The 14,047-nt window shown below is 45.6% G+C and overlaps 1 protein-coding gene across 1 annotated transcript in view; it reads left to right on the plus strand.

Moving 5' to 3' along the window:
- Positions 1–14,047, plus strand: part of LOC147102686 (dynein axonemal heavy chain 9-like) — a 75,768-nt gene that overhangs the window by 54,578 nt on the left and 7,143 nt on the right. Inside the window, exons 7-11 of the mRNA XM_085964101.1 lie at positions 133–300; positions 3,721–3,837; positions 5,072–5,222; positions 11,416–11,530; positions 13,095–13,163. Coding sequence (XP_085820227.1) covers positions 133–300; positions 3,721–3,837; positions 5,072–5,222; positions 11,416–11,530; positions 13,095–13,163 — 620 coding nt within the window. The remainder of the gene's footprint in view (positions 1–132; positions 301–3,720; positions 3,838–5,071; positions 5,223–11,415; positions 11,531–13,094; positions 13,164–14,047) is intronic.

The raw sequence follows: 14,047 nt of genomic DNA on the forward strand, positions 1-14,047 counted from the left end.
GATAGGCCGAAGGGCCTCTTTCTGTGCTGTATAACTCTATGACTCTATCTATGACTCTATTTAGTAATTATCTGTAAAGGCCGAGGCAGTAATTACTCATTAAATGGCATTTGCCTTTCTATTCATTATTAGGAATTCTTGGTGACAGCACAAGATATATTTAAGCTGGAAAAAATTGAATTTGGAGGAATCCGTGGGAAGACCTTGAGCCAGCAGGCGGTGCAGATGTACGAAGAGTTCCAGGAGATATATAAAGTGTTTACAGACCATACATATGACTGTTTGGACCCTGTTAACCAGGTAGGAGGTTATCTGATTGCTCATTATACAACCAGATTACGAAGGAGTTTGTTTGTATCACTTCATTGTATCTCACTGTACATATGTGTGGGTAAGGGATTATGGCTTGATGGAGACTAACAAGTTAATTTAGTAGGGCTGGAAAAGCAATTTCAAGTGTGCATGTTAACCTATATGTGTATATATAGAAAATGTCTTGCACTTAATGGGCTGGATTTTGCTAGGGCCGGGGAGGCGGCATTGGAGGCGTGTGGGGGATAAAAATCGCAAAACTGGCGTGCGGGCCCAAACCCGCCTCCATGCAATTTTCCTAAATTCGTGTCTGCTGGTCCCGACTCCGTCCCGCCTCCAGGAGGCGGGATAGGCCCTTAAGGCCCTTAACAAGCCCTCAATTGGCTCTATAATCCCATTTTCCTAACCAGTTGCAAGTTTAATCGTTTTCCCACGTGAAACACGCCTGGTGGGAAACACACATCTGAAATGTGGCGGGAGCACAACTGGCTTGCGGAGTAGAAGCTGCAGCTCAACCATTAAGTGGCAGATTTGAACATGCTTTAATTGCAGGTGGCATAACTTTGCTCTCTCAGGTCTGGGGGATCTTTCAGAAGGCATACCCACAGCTCTGGAAGTTTGCAGCCTGACGACCATCTCCAGTGTGACCTCCTGGGAAACCCCTTTCGCCACCTTCACTAAGCGCTTCCTCAACTGAGGCATCTACCAGAAGCATGGGAGCCATTTTTGTCCTGCCCTTCTGGATATTACATGAGGCCGCCCAACAGCAGCAGCAACAACAGTTGCGCCAAGCTGCTGCTGCCCCACCTGAGGATGCATAGGCCAGAAGGGGCCAGCACATGGAAGGCCGTCGGCGCAGGAGATACCCCCCAAACAGGGTCTACAGACGCAGGGTCAGCTACCTCAACATGTCTGAGCAGCAGTGCCAAAGGTGGCTCCGACTTTCGCGAGACACTCGCAGCAACCCTGGAGACAAAACCTGCCAGAGACTCCTGCATATTTTCCTGGAGTGCCATCACCGCTGATACTGTGGATGGACCCAGAGGCAGAGGGTCGACATGCAGCTGAGCCGAGCTGGGAGAGTGCTGCGCCCTCCGACTAGGACTCTCCACTGCTGTCCCTGTCTCCACCATCTGCTGAGGCTCACTTGTGAGCTGTGATACACCAGGTGACAACACTACTCTATGTCCCGAAGGTCCCACCGAGGTGTGAGTGTCTGCGCTGGTGCTGGGTGCATTGCCTTCTGCTGACGCTGCGCCCTCAGAGGTTGCAGCTTCCTCTGAGGAGTCTGGATGCTGAGGCTGAACCTCCTCCTGCGTCCTGGAGACGGGAGCTTGCGATGGTCCTGTGGGGGAGTAAAGGAAAGTGTCAGAGATGAGAGGCCAGGGTTACCTGCACAGTGCTTATTGCAGATGATCAGAGGTCCCTCTGCTAGAGCTTCCAAGTCATTATCAGCGAGTCATGCAATGCAATTGAGAGAGTTGGAAAACTCTTCTGTCACCAGCTTGCTCTGCTGCACCGGTCTCTCCATCCCCCACTTGTGTGTCGTCCTGGATGCCGACGATCTCCAGGATCGCCTCCTCCCATGGGGTCAGCTGGGCTAAGGAGGCTGCCCCTCCCCCTGTCCTGGCTCGCTCTCTTCGGTTGTGAGCTCTCTTTTCCTGCAATGGGGGAGACAAGTGGAGTTTGAGCGAGAATGAAGGAGTGAGTGTAGAGAATCGATGGCATAGATGCTTAGAAGGAGAGAAAGATGGAGTGAGATGGCAAGACCAAGGGCCCTCCCTATGTGATGTAAGTTGTTTTCATAGCATGACAGTGATAGGGAGTGTGAGGGCTGCATAGTCCATTAGTTAGGTGAATGTGACCATAGAGAGAGAGGGAGTGGGAAAGGGTGCATGGATGTCAGTGTCAAGTGGGATGTGGAGGAAGAGATTGGTAAAGCTGAGAGCTGGTGAGGAAAGGCAATGGGGATCAGATTAAGAGTGATGGGAACATCATACTCACTTTTCCAGTGCGCAGAAGGTCATGGAAGCGTTTCCGACACTGGATCCATGTTCTGCTGGTATTCGAGCTGGCGTTCACCTGCTCTGCCACCCTCAGCCACACAGCCTTGGTTTGCTGGGGTGGCTTCTTCCTCCCCGAGGAGGGGAAGAGCACCTCCCTGCTCTTTGTCGCTCCCTCCACCAATGCCTGGAGGGCTGCCTCGTCAAATCTGGGGGATGCCTTACTCCGATGTGTCGCCATGATTGATGATGGTAGCAGCAGCTGCCAGGGCCAGAAGCTTGGCAGTCTGCTGAAGTGAGCAAGGCTTGTGGAAGCCCTTAAATGAAGCAGCAGTGATGATGTCATCGGAGGCGAGCTTCCCACCTGAAAAGCTCTCTGGCTCGGGGTTCCCACACGTGGGGAATCAATTGGGCTATAAAATCAAAATTGCATCAATTTCCCACATCGTTCAGGATTCGTGTGGGAAACACGAAATGTGGGGAACACGACCCCAACCCGCCCCCGTAGCAAAATCCAGCCCAATGTGTTTCGGTCACACACCAGATACGACATTTCAAAGTATCAATAGTTATAAAAAAAGATAAAGAAAGTGAGTCATTTGCTCTTGAATTTGATGCCTGGTCCTTCCTCAATCTTAAGAGCTATGCATTTATAGGCAACTGCCAATCGACAGAAACTTCCCTCAAAAGTAGGCCTTTAATTGACCTCAGTTTGTCTATTTAGACAACTTCCCCACAAACATGAACTGAAAACTAGCTTTAAAGGGTCAGGCCATGCAAAGCATTGCTCCATCTTAGCAGCTGACCATCGCTAGGGTGATCATCTCATATGAACTATAAAAATTCAACACTTTATTTTCATTACAATTGAATTAAGATTTTTTAATGACACACCCAGTTAAAATGTTCTAGCTTCCAGCGTTCTCTTCTGCAAGTGTGCCAATTGTAGTCCGAGACAGAAGATCATGTGTAATATGTGAATCTAAGGCATGGGTGGCCTGTAAAATGCAAGTACATAGGTAAACACATTTTAAATAAATTAAATTGTGACTGAATTTTTTAAAAAGTCAATGTTTTTAAACATTGCTATGTGAAATGTGTTAAAATCTTAAACACGTAAAGTTGTATAATGCTTTTAGCTTTGATAGCAGCTAGTTGAATGAACATCAGCACCATAATAGAGGAAACCCTGCCACAAAGAGCTCTTCTACAATTCAAATCATTACAAGGATTTTTTTTCCCCCCTGTATATTTTTGTTGAATATTTTTGTTTTCAGCTGACTGTCCTGGATAGTGAACCAATTCTGCTGGTTCCATAACTATTCAGCAGGAATTAATTAAAATGTTTGAATGGAAACATTTTGATAATTTGATTGTTTCGAAAAATGAATTTTCTCATTCATAGGAATTTGAAGAAGATTTCTTGAAGTGCAAGCAGAAAGTTGAGGACATAGATCGCCGGCTGGCCACCGTTTTCTGTCAGGCTTTCGATGATGCCTCTGGCTTGGAGCACGCCTTCAAGGTCTGTTGTGGTTGCGATGGAGACGAACCACTCGGTGATGTAACACATTGGGGTATAAATTTGTAGCGCAGCACTTCAATGGAACAGAAAATCGGGCGGACTGGTAGACGGATTGCCGATGGGCCATTGCCTGTTTTATCATAGAATCATAGAATAGTACAGCACAGAAGGAGGCCATTTGGCCCATCGAGTCTACGCCGGCTCTTTCGAAGAGCAATCCAATTAGTCCCATTCCTCCGCTCTTTCCTCAAACCCCTGCAATTTTTTCTCCTTCAAGTATTTATCCAATTTCCTTTGGAAGGCTGCTGCTGAATCGATATCCGCCACCCTATCAAGCAGTGCATTCCAAATCCTAACCACTCGTTGCGTAAAAAAAGTTTCCCCTCATGTCGCTGCCACCCAAGACAAATTTAAACCCCATTGATAGTACTTGGTAGCACATCCCATAAACACTTGATCATGATTCTGGAGAACCAGTTGAGGGAAAGACCAACTTTAAGAACCTTCTTGGAACCCTTGTGACATCCTGACGGCTGTCTTGGCTCAGTTATATAATACCTGGAACAGTGCACCTTGTTTTAGCAGTAATGTCATCCAAGTGATACACTGATGATGACAAGTTATGCCCAAGTATCCTCCCAATCTCATTAGCATACGCCCAAACTTAAAATGGCTGTAAACCAGTGGAAATAATCGGGGCCCAAGCAAAGCGCTGAACTCACACCACATATTTCTTCTTTAAGTATTGGTTTGCGTACAGGTTACGCGTGTCTCTGGGTGCAAATGCGGAGGAAACTTGAGGTCTAGATGTTTTATACAGCCTGTAGTGGGGGTCTCTCCAGCATTCACTTACAGGTACAGGTGTCCCATGAGAACAAAGTTACCTATATTAAACCTGCCTGAAAGAGTTCGCAGTGAAGCAGGAGTACCTGCTGCAGCATAACCATCCTGAGGTGACTGTTCCAGAATCAAGCCTGCCCGCAGACATTTCAATACAGTCACCCCGCTTCTTTAAGGTTGGGTTGCTTATCTCTTATTTCTTATCCTGCCGCTGCAGCCACCTGAAGCTGCACTGTAGAGAAGGGCCCATTCCTGCTCATTGCTGTATTTGTCACAGGGATTTAGACGTATTTCGAGTCATTTGTCACGAAAAGGATTGTCCTGGTAGAATCCATTAATTTTTTTCTGTTTGAATGTTTATCTGGCTTCTGAACTGTTTCCTCTCTCACTCTAGTTGCTGGATATGTTTGGCAGCCTCCTCGAGAGGCCTCTCATAGCGGTCGATGCATGTGAAAAATACCCTCACCTTATTGCCATGTACAGTAAGGACCTGGATGATGCTAAATACATTTATAACATGCACATGCAGAAAGAAGCAGAATTAGGTATGGATTCATTTGAATAAATTGTTGCTGATAATAAAGCCTGATGGAAAGCTGGGGGGTGGGGTGGGGCATGGGAATTGCCATCGGAGTAAAGAATTTTAGTTGATATTGCAATTTAAAAAGGATTTTCTCTCTCTCTCTCGGACACATTTTTACATTCATTTTATATTCTCCTTGCCCCTCGCCGGATCTCTCCCCAGGCTGCGTACCATTTCCTACCCAGGCCGGTTCTGCTGCCTGCTCCCAGCCTCCTCCTGTGCAACTGTTGATCAGGCTTCCCTGGAGCTGTGCGACAGTGGCCTTGGATGACTGGCTTTCTCATTTATTCTTCCCTACTGTGCAGAAGCATCCAGCCGCAGCTCAGCATTTCCCACTGGTGGTATCAGCAAGTGTGCAAATTTGGCTTGGGGGATTTTTATTTCTTTTATTTGTTCATTCACGGGATGTGGGCGTCGCTGGCAAGGCCAGCATTTATTGCCCATCCCTAATTGCCCTCGAGAAGGTGGTGATGAGCTACCTTCTTGAACCGCTGCAGTCCGTGTGGTGAAGGCACTCCCACAGTGCTGTTGGGGAGGGAGTTCCAAGGAATTTGACCCAGCGACGATGAAGGTATGGCGATTATATTTCCAAGCCAGAATGGTGTGCGACTTGGAGGTGGTGGTGTTCCCAAGCACCTGCTGCCCTTGTCCTTCTAGGTGGTAGAGGTCGCGGGTTTGGGAGGGGCTGTCGAAGAAGCCTTAGTGAAGAGAGAAGGGATCATGGGTTTAAACACCCTTCACCACACCTTATCTCTGTGTTTGTTCCACTTTAACTCTCCAACTTTGGTGCGTGCGTGTGTTATTTTTCTGTGAGGCACAGCATTGTTGTTTTGTTGGGATTCCCTGTGTAATGTTGAGTCAATCTGCAGAAAGCTCTTGCGTGAAATAGCACTGAATTCTGTAACAAGCGGTGCCTGAGAGATGATATTTGTTAGGATGTGGGTATTCATCTAAACAGAGAAGGACGTGTGAAAAAAAATCTGGCACAATATTAGCTTTTATCTCAGTAAATCAATGCTGCAAATGGTGATGGTTTCCAATATAAAAGCTTCAGGAGCCTTTGTCCAGATTGCAGCAGAAAGATTATTCCTGAGCTGAAGCTGAGTGGGCTGCACACCCACACTGTCCTCATAATCTCAGGAATATAACACTTTTTCTAGACTCTGCTCGTAACTAGCAATGGACATTTGCAATTGTCAGACCTGTGTGTTGTCCTGTTATCAGAGTCTGTTTTGCTATCAGGTACAGGGGTGGTTATTAGATAGGTCAGTGTCAGACCTACTCTTGCACTGCAGTGCACTTACGTTGTGCTCTGTCATTATACATTTAGAGATCTGTATTGTTGGCTATTGCATATAAACAAACTGTATTTTACTGTTACTGGCCAGTTCTAAGTCATTTGTACAATTAACACTTTGAGTATTGAAATGCCGTTTTGCACAACTTAGCATCAGCAAAGAATGCTTTCTGTTTTAGTTTATAAAGCTAAATATTATTGTGATCGCGGCCGACCTCCCTCCCGATTTGCTAGGGACCATTCCTAAGGGTCCCCGGCTGCGGCCTCCTGCCATTGGTTTTCCCGCTGGCTGCTGGACGGGGAACGGAAGAAAAAAAAATGACAATGAAGACGTGCCGTTAAGTTCAGCAGGAACTCCGGGTCCCCGGCCTTGCTGGGTTCTTCGGCCATTTATGGCCTCACCTGCATGCTCCCCATAAATATTGGGGCCCATGGATTTACTTCGGCCCTTCTGTTCAGGATCCCCGGCCTGGCAGCCTCCCCATCATTGTAAGCTCCCCATGTGGGGAAACGTGAGTGCAAATCCTTGTGTAGCACGCCTATCTTAGTGTGTTGGTTCATCAATGCTTTGCTTTGACAAAAGTATCAAAGTTGAATGTTCCAAAAGAGATATAAGTCTAGAGAAATTACCGCTAACAATGTCAGCAGATTATACTTTTTGCACTCATATGGCATTCCTCTGGGTGTTATTATAACCGAGGTGTTAACATGTTTAAAATAAATGTATTAAAAGAAAAAGAAAATTGATGTCAAAGTGCTGACGTTAAACGTTGCTCTGTTAGGATTGACTTGTAGAACCTTTTAGGCTATTTATTAAAGGCTATGGGGGAGAAATTGGGTATGTAGTGCCACCTATTAGCGCCTAAAGAGGGCAGTCAGTGGCTGTAGCGCCACTGGCCCGCCTCCCGCAATATTCAGCAGGGGTACTAATGGTGGCGTTAGCCTGTTGCGCTGCGCCGCCACCGATGACGTCATCGGTGTGCGCAACGCCCCATTAGCGCCCCGATCGCGATATTTGGTAGCGAATGCCGCTGTAGCACCGTTCGCTACCCGCGCCCGGTTCACGGGGCCTTGCTGTGCCGGCAGTGGCGCAAGTTAAGGTGGAGGTGCGGGGCGGCCGCCTTTTTCGCGGCGGCCGCCTGCCAGCAGCACCCGCCCCCCCCCCCCCCCCCCGCCGTGGCATTGCCGGCTGTTTCCTGAGAGCCCGGCACATCTCCTCGGTGCCGGGCTCTTTTGCCGGCACTGGCGATCGGGGATCGCGCTGTTGCAGGCCCCTCCCCCTTAACAATGGGAGGAAGGCCTGCAGTACTGCAGCGTGCCGTGCCGCAGCGTGTGGTGCTGCGGCACGCCGCGCTGCGATATTCAGTTTCGGCGCCCTAAGAGGGGCGCGGAGCGCCTCGAGCCTCGCCCCGTCTCCCTCTAGGGGTGCTGAAACTGAATTTCTGACATTTGCTAATGCTCCGAACGCTGCGCAAAAATCAGCGCCCAGGCGAACTTGGCGCCACTTTGGCGCCTCAACCCAATTTCTCCCCCATGTGTTCGACCAAATTGTCATGGATCCAGTCCAGCCCACTGCAGAGTTTGGACACTCCCCTTCACATTAAGCAGCTAGTATAGCTCTCAGTAATGACCGCAAAAAAAGTCACTTCCCTCATTGTGGTAGATTGTGACCTTCCAACAAAATGTGTCTGAAGCACATAGGAGGCATTTCCCAATCAGAATGAGTGACGTTCAGCTTCTATCTAGAACTGGCAAGATAACTAATAGTGGATATGATTCCCATCATCGAATCCTTGGCCCCATTTGAACCATTGTGACTAAGAACAAAAAATCCCCAAACCCAGCACACCCACTACCATGCCAAGAAACCCTAACATGTTCACATGAGCCTTCTGTTTTGTGAAATAGATGTGAATCTTAAAACCAAATTCTGGTCGTCATTTCTCCGCCTATGTTCTTCAGATGGTGTTTGAAAATGATGGACCTGTTGCACACACTAGTCCTTCCTCCGCCTCTTTACCTCTCTCCTCCTTTAAGACCCTCCTTAAAACCCACCTCTTTGACCAGGCTTGTGGCCATCTCTCAATATTTGGCTCAACGCCTATTTCTGATTATGCCGTCTGTGAAGTGTTTTGGGACTTTTTCTACCTTAAAAGCGTTAATGTATACAACTTGTTCTTTTTCTTCCTCTTCCATCATTGAGGTATTTTTACCAATCTATAAATAATTTAGTACTGTATGGATGCTTTTTGTGTAAATTTAAACTTGGTTATCAAAGTCAACTGGTATATGAACCAGATTTATTTTTTACTTTGGGGAAGAAAATGTTCCATTAATTTACTGCGATCTATATTACAGGCTGTGTTCATTTTGAAGAGTTATCTGGCATTGACAGGAAAGAAAATGTTTCAAATTTTCCATTTTGTCTCTTCAAAGAGCATAAACTGCCTTAAGAATCTTTGGTGGGTGATCATTGCCCTTATCACAAAGATCAGAAAGTGTAGATGGTGGAAGCCCATCCTTCCATGCTTCCCCATCCCAGCCTTTAACTGGCTCGTGGATGAGTTTTAGCCTCCTTTAGTTAACTATTGGAAAATGTTTCCAGTTATCGTGCCCTTTGGCGTATAACTTGCATCATTTTACATTGAGAGACGAACCTGTAACCTGCGTGCGCAATATTAATGGCCCAGAAAATCGGGTCGGAGGCTTCCCGCGGGTGCAAGCCTCCGACCTGCACTTACCTTGCGCGCCGGCTGTTGAGCTGTGAGCGCCCGTGGAATTGCGATCCTGGGCCTCCTCCAACTGCCGGCGCGCAGTGCTTGCGTATCCCAGGGGCGCAGTTAGTTCGATGCGTCCCCTGGGATCACGTGGGCCATGGAGAGCCAATGGTAGCAGTTTGACAGGAAGGGCTGTCAAACCTATAAATACTATAAGCCCCAAAACAACACTAAAACCTCTAATTTTTTTTTTTAAATCACATTTTTAAAATAAACTATAAATTACATGAAATAACTATTTTAAACAATAATTTAAATTTTTGAAAAAATTAATTACATTTTCTAACAGGGCTAAAAATAAACTTACCTTTCCTTAAAGTATTTAAAAATAATAAACCTGTGGAAAAAATGTTTTTATTTTAATTAATTCAACACTTACCTTGTTAAAAGCAGGCCTTGCGACTGCTTTTTACATGTCTAACTTCTGGAGACTTACCTTCCCGGAGAAACCTGGGAACAAAACGTAAGTTCGATGCACACTCGCTGCCTCTCCCGCGCACGCGTTCCACCTCTTAACCCCTTCTTTCAGGGGAACGGAAGTGCCGGTTTCCCACGCATGCAGGAAACCGGCACTTCCATTGGGCTTACGGGCGAGTACCCCGTGCGTACTCACCCGTGGAGACCCGAATTTCTGGGCCATTGTGTGCAAATTGCACGCAGCAGTTATTTAGGAAACTGCCCCATTCGGGAGCTGGGCAAAGGTGTGTGTTATTTGTGAGCACAGCTTTTGCTTTTCTGCGGCGCATTATATGAAAAAATTCACAGTAGTTACATTCTCTCCCCTTCCCTTCTGCCCAACACAGAGAGCAAGTGTGGAAAATAAAAAACCTCTTCCACTGATTTTTTTAAAAATACGATTAAACATTCCATTATTGTAAGCTGCCTGGAACTGGACACGCACTTGAATATTAATTTTAAATTATTTCAAATCCGATGAGTCATTCTAAAACCCAGTCCTTCAGCCATTTAGTATTTGAATACATCACACAGTGCAGGAGATGCAGTGCAATGCCAGCAAACCCGCTGAATGCACCACCCTATGCAGGTGCTTGGGAGTGAATAATATCATTAAATCCGATAATAAAGGCTGCAATCTGTAAAAAAAAAAATTAAAAAATAGATAAATTAAGCCACATCCTTATTTCAATCTCTTGAAGAAGGGACAGGAAGAAAAAAGAGTTTAAAAAAAATAAATCGGATGCAGAATTTAACCACAGTGCCTGTCGTCCATTGTGCGGAGATGCTTCAAGCTGGAGTGGCTGAAATGCATCACTAATTTTTGCAGCCTCCCTTTTAATTTATGTTCACAAAGAGAAGAGAGAGAGACTAGTGGCATTCCACTGTGTAAAGTCCGGCTATTTTTTGCAGTTGTTTTAAACCTTTCTTTGTAACCGAGCACTACAAGATGAGCTGATGTCCTCAATATGCCTCCGACAAAATTTCCAATAATTCTGTGCATGTGTTTTGATTTGACAGTTAAACAAGAATGATTTGAAAGTATTTTTTGAGAACCCTTTTCCTTTGCTCAAACCAAAGGGACAGATGCTACTTTGATTCAAAAATATGTCTTGAGACGAAGTAACCGCAACATGAAATAATTTTTGCAAAGGGGGTGAATGTTTGTGTATTGGACACTGCCCCAAGCGTCTTCATGTGCAGTTGTTTTAAAGTCACTGTTTGGGACTGTTCCTTTATTGCCAGTAGCTTCCCTAATGGCTGAGGGAGGTTCGTGGATTGGAACCAGCTCAACCTGCACAGAGGAAAGTGGGACTCCTTCAGTCCCACAGCTTGCCTGTGGCCATATCTTTTAACCATCTTCCCCGTCAACTGCACACGGTAGCTGAACTGACACTCCCAATTTTTTTTGTCCCAGTGTAACCCCTGCTGCGTGAAACCTCCCAGCTCTGCCCACCACATGTAGAAAGGCCATAGCATAAAAAGAATGTTCTCACAATACACTATTGATGTACATAGCCATAGCTAAAGAATTTGCATTAATCTTTTCTTCCAGTACTGCTAGACTGTGTAAAAAAGACTGATTATTCTCTTTGCCAATTAGGAACCTGTTTTCTGTTTTGCAGGATGCCCACCTGTGAACAAGAACATGCCGGTGGTAGGGGGCGGGTTGCGCTGGTCTCAGGAATTAAGAGAACGGATTCGGATGCCATTTAATAACATCAGACAAGTCACACACCCGTATGTATCCAGCGTAGTACAACAGGCATCGTTTTGAGAAAGTGTTGAGTCTTTTCTTCTGTACCTGACCAAATGTCAATTTCCCCCTTTAAAGAATAGCTGGCACAGAAAAGTTCCTGGCTTTGCCAGGATTTGAGAGCTGAATTAACACCAGTGGATAAACTCCATGGGGCTTTGATTATTGTATCAATTCAGCCATCTTGTCCGGGATGCACAAGCGATGCTGGGTAGTGTCTTGGAGCACCAATGCAGAGCATTGTGGAGTGGTGCGACATGGCCTCATGGCCCTGAGGTTTCCCCAACACCTTTGTTGCTGAGCTTCCAGTTTTGACCATTTTGTCCAATGTGGCTATGTGCTGACTGGAGATCAGATGCTTTCCCCACAGGGAAGGATAGTTGGAGAGAGAATCATCCCTGGATTGCTCTTGCACACCTAACATGGTTGGTGTCTTGGTCGAGGCCTGGCAGCTTGCCTGCTTGCTGTCTTGGCCATGCAGGGTGTGTTTTGCTGGGAGACCTAACTGAGGAAAGGAGATAAATAAGCAAACAATCTTTTCCTTCAAACCTTCTGTTCTGTACCGTACTCTAAACTGTGCACTATTATATAAACAGGAAGTGTATTCATCTGCCTTGTGACAATCCTAAATCTTGTATATTTACAGGGGCATCGGTCCTCTCATGCCTGTGTTTTATACTTCAACAATCAGCGTGGCTCAGTTGGTAGTGATGTTGTTGGTGGAAGCCCCACTCCGGGACTTGTGCAAATAATCCTCACATAACTGATGAGTGCAGTCCCGTGACAATGCTGCCCTTCCAGTGAAACGTTGAATCAACTTCCTGTCTGTCTGCCTGCTCAGATGGACAGGTATCCCATGGTACTATTCAAAAAAGAGGAGCGAGTTCTCTTGGTGTTGTGCCCAACATTTTCCCCTTAACCAGCACCACCAAAACTAGGTTAAGTGGTCTTCATCACAGTGTCTCAGATCGTGGTGGAAACAGAAACCATGATAGATTTTAAAAGGAAATGGATAAATATTTTAAGAGGAAAAAAATAAAAGGGCATGGGGTACGGAACTAAATGGATAGCTCTTTGAGAGAGCCAGTACAGGCATGATGAGCTGTGCGGCCTACCTTGTGCTGTTTCTGAGCAGTGTGATGCCGCACTATATAAATGTTAAACTCTTCCTTCCCTTCCCTCTTCCCAGTGGCAACCTGGAATCATATGTCATGTCAATTGGGAGTTCTACCTACAGTTCTATTCCTTATTGAATATGCCCTGAATTGGGGATTTTCCACAGGATATCTGCACCTAGCCGACTCTGGCCAGTGATTCGGAGATATAAAATACAGAATAAGAGAGGATTGACTGGCAGCAGTCTGCGCACTTAAATCTCCCTTCAGATCATTTAGGGCTCTCTTGCATCTTATGCTCGTTTGAAGTGTATATTTTGCAGTGAGTCTGAGAATGCAGGCCAAAAGGTTGTACAATTTGAAATAACCGAAATGTTTTGTAAATGTTGTTGCCTTTGTTCGGCACCAATAACATGAATATGAATTTCCACAGGTGTATGGATTCCTCTGAAGGTAAAAGGATGATTCAGAAGTATGAGGAGATGATGGAACTCCTGGACAAGTAAGTAACAGACTCCGCTCATTATCAGACTGTTCTCAAGAAGCATATTTTCATGCACTGAAATAGTTTAGGGACATCTGAGCTGTAGAGATGAAAATTTATATAAATTGATTAATTGGTTGTGGTTAATCTCCAACTGGATCCCTTAAATTGTTGCTCTACTTCCGCACAATTATGTTTTATAATTAGAGAGAGGTTTTACAAGTCTGATTGTTCCTTGACACTGCAAAGGTAGTGATTGTTGGCTGATGGGAACGGGTTTCTTCATGGTCAACAGTGCTATTCATCCGTAGGCTTATCAGAGTCTTCAACAACAAAATCTTTTGTAAGTTATGCTTGTGAAAATATTTATTCTCTGAGCCATCTGTATTTTATTGTGAGGGACCTTCTATTGGTTATAGTATGATCATATGACAAGAAAGGCGGAAAAGACCATCAAGTCCGTCCTATTTAGACATGGTGCAAACATGCATCCCCAACCATGCAATCTCCTGGAAAAGCCAACAGGATGAACGGTTAACAAATGCCCTGGTCTATAACATGGTTGAATTATCTCTAATGTTCACTGTACAGTTTCTCTGGTACTGTCAGTGGCTACAACATTCAGCTTCGACTTGATCTGCTCTCTGTCGTGGTGATGCTACTCAACTAACAGTGATTAAAGAAGTGGCTGCGGTCTACAGTGCTTAACAGCTTAATAGCCTCAACACCATATAGAGTGCTCAGCCCATTTTATACACTGACGAGCAGATCTTTTTGAGCCATAGCCAGAGAAATGAGAAGTGCCATGGAGTCCTGTTATATACAGTAGATCAATACTGGCAGAAAGGTTGCTTACAACGAGAGTTGTCATAGAGTCAGAGTCATAGGGGGGAAAATTCGGT

The sequence above is a fragment of the Somniosus microcephalus genome, chromosome 21 (genome assembly GCF_052327205.1).
Source record: "Somniosus microcephalus isolate GS21.2 chromosome 21, FLI_Smic_1.0, whole genome shotgun sequence".
NCBI classification, from domain to species: domain Eukaryota; kingdom Metazoa; phylum Chordata; class Chondrichthyes; order Squaliformes; family Somniosidae; genus Somniosus; species Somniosus microcephalus.